This window comes from Xiphophorus hellerii, chromosome 11, assembly GCF_003331165.1.
Source record: "Xiphophorus hellerii strain 12219 chromosome 11, Xiphophorus_hellerii-4.1, whole genome shotgun sequence".
NCBI classification, from domain to species: domain Eukaryota; kingdom Metazoa; phylum Chordata; class Actinopteri; order Cyprinodontiformes; family Poeciliidae; genus Xiphophorus; species Xiphophorus hellerii.
In genome coordinates this window covers 9,785,332-9,797,631 of record NC_045682.1, presented here as the reverse complement: position 1 = coordinate 9,797,631, position 12,300 = coordinate 9,785,332, and the positions used below count along the sequence as shown (strand labels likewise).

The 12,300-nt window shown below is 38.3% G+C and overlaps 1 protein-coding gene across 3 annotated transcripts in view; it reads right to left on the bottom strand.

Annotated features, from left to right (window-relative positions):
* The window catches only part of LOC116728309 (cell adhesion molecule 2-like), a 227,283-nt gene extending 215,295 nt beyond the window's left edge, over nucleotides 1–11,988 (bottom strand). For 2 of the 3 annotated variants that reach the window (XM_032576315.1, XM_032576317.1), the window contains exon 1: nucleotides 11,489–11,988. In XM_032576315.1, the coding sequence (XP_032432206.1) occupies nucleotides 11,489–11,549 (61 nt within the window). In that variant the 5' untranslated portion in view covers nucleotides 11,550–11,988. The remainder of the gene's footprint in view (nucleotides 1–11,488) is intronic. The other variant, XM_032576318.1, reaches the window with a different exon arrangement.
* Between the last annotated feature and the right edge of the window lie 312 nt (nucleotides 11,989–12,300).

Genomic DNA, 12,300 nt, shown 5'->3' with positions numbered 1-12,300 from the left:
AGGCATACTGAGTAAAATACTACATCAACACCTATAGCAGCTGTTCAAAAGCTGTAATCCTAGTAATTGTCATGGATGTCTTTGACATTTTCAGATGTATTTTTGCCAAAAATCAAATAAGTCAAGTCACATTATCCAGCTTAAACCAGGCACCATCATATGACACTAGACACATTTACATAAACATAAGTAATCAGAATAGATGGTCAATTGGAAAAAGAAAAAAGTGTCATATAAGCAACGCAATTGGAATATTCTGATTGGATTATGCTCTCACCAAATGAAATTGCAATCCGAACGCGAAAGGAAGTTCATGCCAATTGCTAATTCGAATTTTGAACACTTGTTTTAATCATGTTATTTTGATCGTCACAAACTGACCAGCCTCCGCATTGTGCAGCAGTGCTGTAGTTGTAGGAAACACGGAACTTTGAAGGACGTTTATTTCCTCCACCTTTCTCATCCTGTAATGCAGGAAGACCAACAGCAAGTGTAGTTTGCATGTAGCTTAATTAGGGAGTGCAGTAACATCTCAACCATTATTAGAACCTGCTGCGGGTTCATTCCGGGTGCTCAGAAGACAGAACAAACACATTACTGTGTTTAGATTTATGTTCAGCACAGACAGAAGTACAACTGGGTTTTTTTTAAGGAACACATGTCAGTGCTTTTATTCTGAATAAAGCCTGGTGAATGTAAACATATGTCTTAATCATCTTAATTGTGTGCCAATGTAAAGGTTTAACACAGATTCTTTTCAATTACATATATTACATTACAATATACTAATTTGTTCAAGAAATTTTGCCCATGTAAATATTGGTACTCTCAAATAGGTATGCTAAAAAGATTCAACTGGTTTTGTAACAATTTTTATTGAATAAATGCAAACATTATAAGGGTACCAATTGAGCATTTGGAATATGTTTTTCTAGACCTTGAGGGGGTCATTAACTATTTAGATTTGGAACAGAGTAGACTGCACACCATATGTGTGACAGAGTAGTCCTTCTAAAACAGAACTTTTATATTACTGACTGACAAAGGCAAGATGGTTACAGGGCTGACATTTTAAACTTTCCTTATCTATATACTGTAAGTGGATAGCAAGGTTGCAACAGCTAGAATTACTAACACAGAGTGCTCTTGTGTGTCCCCTAAAAACTGTAGATTGCTGCCTAAAGTCAAAAACTTCTTAAAGGCTTCTAACATTTTCAGACCCTATATGTTTCAAAATAGAGGCTGAAAACGCAAAAGGACAAAACAGAGCAACCTGGTTGTAGTCTATTCAGCCGTCCTGTTATCTTGCCCTCTTCTGCAGCCTCAAACGATCACCAGACAGCTTGTCAAGAAAATGCTAATTGGTTTAAATATCTTCTTTAATTTCCATGTTTTTACTAACTTAATTTTCAAAGATTTAATACCAATGATGTCAGTAACGCGTTACTGACATCATTGATTACTTATTGAATGGGTTTTGTCGGAGGACTGCTCTACTTCCGCATGGGGGCGGAGCCGGCGTCGAGTCAGTTGCTTAGTTCCACTCAGCAGCACTGAGCACTTCTCAGTGCATACCTGTTATTTAAGAGCTTCTTTTTTAGTGAACCATGCAACACACTGAAGTGTCTCAGTCAAAAAGTTTGTATCAGCAAACACACATTGTCTTTACCCAACATCAAAAAGAATAGAGCAGTCCATCCCATATTGTGCTTTTGGAAAACAGACATATGCCTAAGGTTTGGTACGGCAAGGAAAAAAACTACATTCACGCAGTAAAAAAAAAAAAAAACATCACAGAATGTCTGCATTTACAATGATTAAAAAGAAGGGACAGGTAGTGACACAACAATGCTAATTTGTTTTGTCCCCTGGACACCCAGTTTCTACAATTTTCAAAACAAAGAATGGTTGTTTTGTGTGTGTTAATATGGACTTACAGAGTTTCAAATGGGTGAAATTTCACACCTGGGCTTTCCAGAATTAAGGCTCTGTGCCTAGAAACGATGTAATATCTTAAGTTTCCCACAGGTAGAAATGAATGGACCACACAAACACTTAATGAATTACTGCACTCCCGCATATACCTCAGTCTCAATAAGCAGTTTGATATGCCTACTACAGTAAATAAACTGTTTTACTTTGAATTCAAGTCCACATCAATGGATTCTAGTTAAATAATTTTACTAAATTAGACATATTTAGAAATGGTGCTCATGCAAAAGAGTATAATAGCTTTCAAAGATCAAATTAAGTTGTGCAGAAGGGGGTACCCTCAAGCTGATGATTAGACAAGGGACAAGAAACTGACTTCAGGCAAATATGAGCAGAAAAAGCACACACACCCTTATGTGCACACAAATACAACCACACACAGCCAATTAACACAAGCATGTGTCTTTGGGGAATTATATTTCAATTAGCTTTAGCTTTCCTTTGAAAGCTAAAACATGTGAATACTTGTGTATTTGTGAATGCAATAAATCCTGTTTTTCAATTAGTATAGTGCTATAACTCTGTATTTGTTACTGTATAACTGCAAGCTAAGCAGTTAAGAACCAAATCAATAGTTTGGATGATATAAAGAGCTGTAACACTGCAATGGAGCAAAACCTAAATGTTTTTCAACCTTAGTGCATGCAGATGTATTGAAAAAGTAATTTAAGCTAAAGTATAGTGGTGAGAGAAAAAATAAGATGAATTTTAACAAAGGATCTGCTTCAATAAATGCCGTTACCTTATCTGCATTGTTGTAGATGTTGTTTAAGACTGAATTAGACTATTATATTTCTTTTAATTATAATCCATAGATTCTCTACAGGGTTTCAGTCTCTGAATCTGGTCCAAATTATTGAATGAGTTTTGTTTCCTCTTAAAACTACATTTATCCATGTTGCTTGTGTGTTTTTCAACCACAATTTTCCAGTTCAACTTTTCATTATTATGCTTGTACAGCACAGTGTCAACCGTCAGCTTCTTTTATAATGATCTTTTATGGAGGGTGTGGATGACTGTCTGCTGGACAGCTGTCAAGTCTGCAGTCTTTTGCACGAGTGTGCAGGTCATAAGACATTTATGAGGGGTTTTTTTTCTGTGAAACTCAATTTGGTGATTTAATAAATATAAAATCAATGTAATTTTCTTATTCTTCTTCAACCTTTATTTAACCAGGATAAAACTCCTTGAGATCAAAGATCCATTTTATAAGTGTCCTATTATTAATCAAAATGAATAATAAAAACACTTTTAAATTATAATACTGTTGTGTGTAATGAATGTAGATGAGAAGCTTTACTTTTATATTGAATAACAAATTTACTTCCGAATAACAAATTTACTGAAAGTCTAATTTATCGAGATAGATCTTTCATGGCTCATCTAATCTAATTTGTGTGGAATTTGGCTTGACAAATAAATGTGACAAACACTGACAACAAAAGAAGACAAAACATTCTGTATGTGAAAGGCTTTCTAAGAATTTACGAGATTTTCTCTGTGTATGCATCAATTTGAAAATCAACTTTTTTGTTGTTTTTCTTGAGCAGCCTGGTTTTTGTTAATTAGCTTACAGTCAAAAAATTAAGCTATAGTGCATTAATAAACAGTAATTTATATGTTTTATATAGCGAATGTTTGCCTGTGGACTATTGAAAAAAGATACAATTGATCTATCTGGGTCAACAAAACACCAACAGAAACATAAAATAGTTTCTCTCTGCAGTTTTTGGCTAGTTTGTTCAACGGTCAGTATATTTCTTCTCCTTTTTACTGTAGCAACAAAACACAATATGGTTCTGTGTACAGGAACATCTATGTACATTATACAGACACACATCATTTTGAATGAATTCATTTCTATCAAGCAGAGACGCAAAGTCCCCAAACAATAACAGAGCTGGGGCTAAGGACCAGAGCAGGTAAAGTCACTGCTGTCCATATCTTTATTTCTGCTGGAAAAAAAATGATTGAACATGTACGGCCAAGTCTCCAAAGTCCAGCCTCAGGGAACTGTATGAAAAGAAGCCTTGAGATGAAAAAGCGCAGGCCATAAAAAGAACTTTGTCTGGGCAAGAGGCTGTTAAGACAAGGAACCTGGAAAATAAATTAGCTCCACTTAATAGGACATCAAATCAACCTACTTCTGATTATGAACTATTTCTAAGCATACAGTACAGTGTTTATATAAGTATGGAATTATATATTTTTTCAGTTTCTTTGCCCCCTCTATTGTAAATTCAAACAATTTTCCCTCTCTGTGTTAAAGGAACACAGCCTTGTGTTTACATAGAGCTTTAATCCAAACCTTGATTGTGTTTGTGTCTTTTTCTCAAAGAGTGTTTGAGATTAGTGACACATGACTTGTCAAAGACTGGAGTTTAAGATTAGCCAGTCTAATCCTTTTGGAATTCAATACTAATGCAGACATCACATATGCATGCATCTGTGCACACAGGCACCCTCACGCCACACACAGGGACATAACCAAATGTTTTGGCACCCTTGGTTGAATGCAAGTATAAAAGGATCCCAGGATGTAAACAGTGAAATACAAAACTATTTTGTCTCAAGAAGCTTCCTCAGTTGAATGTAAGTTGTTCTGCACAACCTTTAGGTAAAAAGTAAAAAATATTGCTAAGTCAACATTTGACTATGCCATGCAATAATTAATCTTCAAGATAACTTTTATCCAAGCCTTTTCGCTTTATCTACTAATTTGGATTAGGCACAGTAAAGTTACATGTGTCAAGATATACCAAGCAGTATACTATACTTTATCAGATAGGTCTAATAGTTGTCTATATTGTTTTACATAAAATAAGCTAATTAGATCATAAAACATATCTGAAGATCCTCAGTTTTCCAGGTTTTTATATTCAGGAAGGATTAAAGGAAATCATTTTTGTTTTAAAATTTCATTTAGAAATCTCCCTCTCCATTATTTTCTTATGAAACTTGTGCGATGAAGCAACTGTCACTTGTCCTCATCCAGCCAAGTGACCTGTGTAATTCGTGCCTGTGAAATTTAGAGTGTGTACACGTAGATGTGCACATACGGGTTAGCCATGCAACACAAATGTTTGTTGCTGTCTGCTTTCGTGGAAAACTCATCTTTCGCTGTTGTTCTTGAAATAACAAGCTGGGAATATTTAACCAGTGAGAAATGTTCAGCATCTTCTCACAAAGAATCTTTTCTTATAGTTCAGGTACCATCCAAAAAGTCATAACCTCCCAAAATGACTATTTTCAGAATTGATATCTCTTTTAGTAAGATATGTCCCCAGTTCCTGTAGTTAAACTGCAAGGAGGGAGAGAACACTACTCAAGAAAACTACCCAAATTCATAAATAGGTTCCTGAAGTGTAAACACACCTTATGGGATACAAATATCTTTTACAAGATGTGGTAGTAATTATTAGCCACACATACAACTATTTACTGCAGAGTGGCACAGTTGGTTGCCTTGCAGCAAGGTCCTGGGTTCGAGTCCCGGCCTGCGGTCTATCTACATGGAGTTTGCATGTTTTGCGTGTGCATGCGTGGGTTCTCTCTAGGCACCCTTCAAGAATAAGCATGTTGGATGGATGGACATCAAACTATTGAGAGTCTGCAATAAACTTCCATGCTTGTCAGTGAAGAGCACATCACCTAAAATATTGCACACTACTCTATATTTTACCTTGTACACACAGGTACATGTAAAAAGTGCCATTAGCTGTTATGTTAGTTGAGCTTGTGCATCTCTTTCACCTGCTGGGTGTCTACTAAGGGTGTAAATATGCAGTCTGTTGATGATGCTGGTGCAGTAGAATCCACCTGTGGGCTTATGTTCTCACCGTTCTCTGTGGGAGGCCCATTTGATCTCTGCCTCTTGCTCTGGGCAGACTAAATAACACTGCCTTAAAAATATAACACACACTTAGTGCCAAAATAAAAGATTTTTTTTACATTTTTTCAACCTGAATCTTCTGCAAAAAGAAATATGCTTGACATGTGTGATCGTAACCAGTAGGAAGCCATTAGCTCAAGGCACTAACAGTGTATTATTCTACAGTAGGATGCTGTTTGGGATAAAATAACACTCTTTTCTTGAATTTATGCCTGACAAGACAGTCATTTTAGTGATTTGTACACTTGACATGTGCAAAAAAAACAAAACATCATTCTTGACCATGTATTTCTTTGAGGAGACATGTGGATGTGGATCAGTAAAAGTTAGCAGTGCTCCTTTCAGTTCAAAAGAATAATTTATTTAACGCTGATGCGATGCATTTGTTTTCAAACATAATAGTACAACCTGGGAACCTCAAGATTATATATGAATCCTCAGCTACTAAAACTTAGTAGAATCATTTCCTCAGCAGCTATGTACGTTCATAGAGTCAGGATGACTCTTGAGTCATCTGTAGACCCCGAGCCAAATTTGACTCATTTACACAGATAATTCAGATTTGGAATTGTTCCCTTTGTTTTTCACAAAAGAAAATGCAATAACTGCAACTTCTTTTCTAGAAAGAAAAAGACTCACATTGGCTACTTTAATTACCATCAGACATGAAAGCAGAAAAAGATACAGAGGTATAAGAAGCTACATGCCAAGGCCCATCGAAATGTTTGCCATTCCATTCAGTTTGCAAAAGACTTTAAGCAAACAACAGGAAGATTGAATGTCTTACAGTGAGCTTGCTTTGTTTAGGCAGCTGGTTGCTTTTAAATTCTGTCTATCAGGGAGTATTCCAGGCAACACGTGTACATTGACCCCATATGGATTTGGCTCAGGCTGGATCTGTACTTGATGGGTTTCACTGTTGGCTTTTTGTATGTTACTGCTTTGGTTAACATAAAGCAGCCTGTACTTGGAAAAACTGGAAACCTATATAGGTATTTGTTGTAAATATTGAGAATATCAGTTAAAACTGTGATACATCTAGAAGCATTAAGTGTCACTTTTTAACCCAGAATTGACCTGAATCAAATAGTTATACAAAATTACAATGGGGTATTGTGTAAAACATAGAAAATCCCTTTTGGAGCCCATTTGTTTTCCATTGGTCCAACCCTTACAGCCCCTATATATAAACATTGGATAGCTGTGTTGTGGATTATAGGTAATTTCAGCCTTAATGTAACAGATATTTTAGCAATGCTAGCCTGCATAACATTGTTAATAGTAAATATGAAATGCTAAGGATGACTTTAAATGTCAACTCTATGATTAATTTAAATTTTATAATCAAAAGTAATTACTTGTCTTTGAGGATAAATAAAGTGATCTTTCTTTTCTATTCAAAATCCATTTTTTGCTGAAATTCTGTCAACATTTACTGTACATCCAGTAAGTACTTATTATTATCAAATATGAAATACTGGTGTTAGACAACATTTTTATAATTCTAATAAACAATTTAATGCATTATTTTAGCAGCAGCAATGTATTAACTAATGCTATTCTTATATATATAAAAGCAGATTGGGCTATTATAGACAGCTATAATAAGATCCTGCCCATGTTACCCATATTAGAAACCACCACTGACTGACATAAACTAACTGCTTTTAGTCCATAATGCTTCATTTCAGTTTTTCAGATACATAAATGCTTAAAACATTCCCACAGCCTTGTTTTATAATTGAAATTCTACCTTCTAAACCAAAAAGTCTACACAGAGGAAAAGAGTCTTAACATATCATAATTATGCATTTGGTAGCAAATCTGCCCAGCTGGACCAGCTACCTTGTGCGTAAAGCAACAATGCTGCTATCATTTTGTTTCTTTTTAGAGCCATTCTGCTTTGACACAAGGAGCATGTAAGCTTTGGATCCGACCACATTTCCCTCAAGCCTCCTCTTCCTCCTTTCTGTTTTAACTTTTATAACACCTGGACTAACAAAAGACTGGCTTTGATCATGGGAAATCCCTCGGCAGGGTTGCAGTGAACCCACGGAGGAAACTCCACCTGTGTATGTCTGTGTGATGCGCACTGAGCCAGATGATTCCCAGTACAGCAAAGCTTTGTGATGGATGTATAAGGTGCAGGACACATATGTGGTGTCTATGAAAACGGACAGATGCAAAGAGAGAGAAACAAAAAGAGAGAGGGAAATTGCAAGTAAGCAAGAAAAATGGAACAACTTGTTTCTCCTGTGTAATCAGTAGCTCTGCAAACATGCGCAGACACACATACACACAAGGCCGCTTGTTATCAGTAGCTTTCCCACGCTGCTGTGCTACAAAGCTCCACACCAGGATGGGAGGATGAAGTGAGGGAGGAATGGACGAAAGTACAGAGGGATGGAGGGTCAGCCTTCACCAGCTTAGTCTCACTGCAGGGATAAACACATCCCTCAGCGGGAGTTTGTATTTAGGCTAGCAAGATCAGAGTTCAGAACGACCGACTGCCAAGCAGGCAAAGCGACAGAAAACAGACAGAGCAGCGGCGATAAACAAGCATCCATAGAGCAAACAAGCAGTGCACATCCTTCGCTCTCTCACACACACACACACCAAACACTCTAGTTGAGAAGATTGTACATTCCTCCTCCACACCTCTGCTCCCACATTACGCTTCTATCAACTCCTCTATTCTTGAACATTTCCCTACTTCTTTCTTCGTGTCTCTCTGCCTCCACCTCCCCTTGCTCATTGCTCAGCCCTGAGTTCTTACGTAAGAAGTCCATTTGCATAACAGGCTGTTTTCTCTGGCTACGGCATGGGCACACGAGAGACACTGGATAATATGTTAACAACTCGAGCTGTTGGTAAACAACGACCTCCATCACAACAGCTCACATTGGCGCTATATAGCAGTGCAGGTCTGCTCCACGACAGAGATTTAGTGCCTTCGGATCTCTCAACGCCAGCTGGCTCAAGGCCAAACGGGCTGAAACAGCTGTCATTTACAGAGTGCGAGGATAGGCCATGTCTTTTCCTTGATAGACCTCATTCGGAAGGAGGCTGACCTACCTGCTGCGTTGAACCTGTGCAATAATAGGTCTTGCACCAAGAGATGACTGTTCAAATCAGGCAGCCTGGTATTATCCTCTTCAGGGTAAAGACAAGAGAGGCAGAGAGACCAGCGTGATTTTGTGTGTGTTGTTATGTTTTCAATGTGGCCTCTTCAAACATAAGCTATACAAACAGAGTGCACATTTGAAGGAATGTACGCACACATGCAGAAAATTATACACACCCACGCACTTCCAACAAGTGTGTAAAGAGAGTAAAAATGAGAAGACAGGCTTGTGAACATCAATAAATACTGCGGTGGAAGCTGTTAGATACACCCTAAGATACCTAATTATACACCAATTCATTAAGTCAAGAATGGCCTCAATCATGTCGGGTTATTAAAGAAAGGGCTGATCTTTTGTCTCATTTACACACAAACACACACATACACTTCAAAGCGGCTACAACAAATGATCAAGAGAATCAAGCACCGATGATCTCTCATATGGAGCGTCCCTTTTCTCCCATGCTGAAAAGTGGTTGAAGTCAAGACAATAATTATGCCTTTCGTGTTACTAAATTCATTATACAATGACTTAAATACTCAGCATGTTGATATGATTTTGGAGTAAGCAGGACATAATCTTATGATATCATAACCCATCATGCTACTAGGATCCATCTACTTATCTGGAGTCAAGTTGTGAAGTTAACAAGTCCAAGATCAAAAATCAGACATCTTTCTCCTCATCCATATTCTCCAGCTCATTTTGCTGTAGGCTGTTATGAAGCTCTAAAATGTATTACATGCTTGAATTACTTGTTGCTTACCAACTACAGTTTTAAAACATGGTTACCTTATTAAGACTGGGGAAGGAGCCTTCTCTGTGTTTCTAGCAAATGTAAATAATTCACATTAACAAAATGTACATGTCTTGTAAGCAAGAAAACAGTGTAGCAGACTTTTTTTTGGCCAGCTGACCAACAGTCCACAGAATATGTTGTGGGGAGGGAGCTTTGTGTTACTCTATGCTCCACGTGACTAAAGAAAACTTTGATTACGCCGGCAATTTCTCTGGCATCTCATGAAAAGGACTTTAATTGTTTGGTGGATAATTTGAAACCATACCTCTCTATGCCTCTATATCTTCATATTTGGATACCTTTGTGTGGTTAGAATTCTTTATATGAAAAAAAAAATCAAACTAACACTGTTATTTGGTACACCATATTCTGGAACTCTGTGCTCCCTCTTCAACACTTTCAGGCCACCCAGCACTAACTTAAGGATAAAATATGGACTGTTTTAAGGCAAAAATGTAAGATTGTGTTCACAAACTTGTAATTTGTTATCCAATCAACCATTTATAGAGAAACAACATATATTTCTGTGAAGACCTAACGATAACATACACACTTTTTCATTCACATCCTTCTGTCTCTATTTAATCTAATCAATCACTGTTTCAGTGTGACAATAAAAGGCATTGAGCCATTTCACGAACAGCTATGCAAAGTTAATAAGTTAATTGTGCGGATCAGTAACAGTGACCTTGTCCCCCCTGATTTCATCCCCTAGCCCTGCCCTCACCCCTCCTGTTTACAGTTGGATCACCTGCTGTTCTAAAGTCTGAGAGCTGTTTATAGGAAGATTTATTGAAACCAGGATATGGGAGTTCAGAATGTCACTCACAATATCAGCAAATCCTTCTTAAATCCCTTTCGGTCTTTAAGTCTTATATGCTTTCAGACACAGTAAACAGTAGCACAGCATGTTTAATAAGAGATAAGTGATGCTCAGTATGAGGCATATTTATATTATCAGTTCTACTGGATAGATTGAAAAGGGAGCAGTCTCATGGAACTGTCTGAGTTTAGTCTGTGTGTTACTTTGCTGTCAGAGCTTCCCAAGAAGGAAATAACATAAATCTCACTCATGAATAAGAATACATTTCAAAGATAGCTTCTTCCTTAATCCAGGAATCCAAGCAGATAAGAGCGCGTAAAAAGGCTTCCAGTGACTCCGGGGCTCATCTAAGAGCAGCAAGTCAAAAACGCCCGCGGGGTTGGATTTCATTGTGAGGTGTCTGTTTTCATTACCAGCTTGCACACGGGACACAACAGGATACCGTAGGCGCACAAAACGCCTAGTCCGACACGTCAGTTTCCAGGGGTTCTGTTTATTCAATTATGCACGCATCAACATCCCGAATATGAACGGACTTCAAAACGTGACGGGACACGAGCAGTCCTCTGGCTGTGCTGCATCTCTAACGTCTGCAGACAGCACGTACAGACACACGTGTGTGTTTTCAATGAGAAAAAGAAGAAAAAAAAACACAGTGTGTTCGTGTGCACGCGCCCGTGCACGCGCGTGTAGGAGAAAGAGAGACGGCTCATCACCGGTCTGCCAGGACCCGCGTGTGGCAGCGCGTTTTGCCCCTTCTTTATCTTCCTACCAGTTTCCAGAAACATTCACACGCACACATGAAAACCTGACGCGCACGTACACTCCACGCACTCCCCCACGCGTCCCAGACTCACCTTTCAGTAGAATCCCATAAATAGTGTAGAGAGTGAAAATCAAATGACTCTTGAGGTTCATCCTGCCTGCTTCTTTGTTGCTCCTGTCTTCCGCGCTAATTTCTCCACTCCGTCTCCCTCCTGGACCTCTAACCGAGACCGGACGGCTTCCTCAGTTTATCCAGGTGAACCTGCAGGAGCGTGGCTTTTGTGTGCGTCTGGGAAACGGGGTTAACACAGCCCAGTCTACAATCCCTAGGCTGTTTTGCTTGCGATATAAATTCTCGCTCCTCTAAAAGAAAATAAAAATAAAAAAAAGCACTAATGTGGATGTTGTCGGGGATGCACTACTGATGAGTGCGCTCAGTAAGAGGAACTCTGAAATAAATGTTTTTTTTAAATCAGCGTTAAACCGCAAGCGCTGATAAGAATGCTCCACTGGTAGCAGGATAAACGTTCCCGTACATCTGTCTGCACTGGTCTTGGTCTGCCGTGGCGCACGGTCCACAGTGCTTGGAGCACGAGTGGATTGTTTGAGTTCCGCCCAAACTCCTTTGACTGACGTGAAAAATAAACCAATGGTGATGGGGATTAGGCAGGAGTGGGTGGAAATGGAGGAGCGGCTCAATTCAGAAGCTGTAAAAGGTGTCACTTTGCAAACAAACAAAAAATTTAAAAAAAGAAAAGATTTTGAGTTACACAATAAAATAGATAAATGAAAAACAGTTTCTTTGAATTTGGAGAATAAAATGCCACGAGTCCACGTCTCTACTGAATTCGAACATCGATTCAGCGTGGGTGTAAACAATGATGTAATTATCTGTATAAACTCT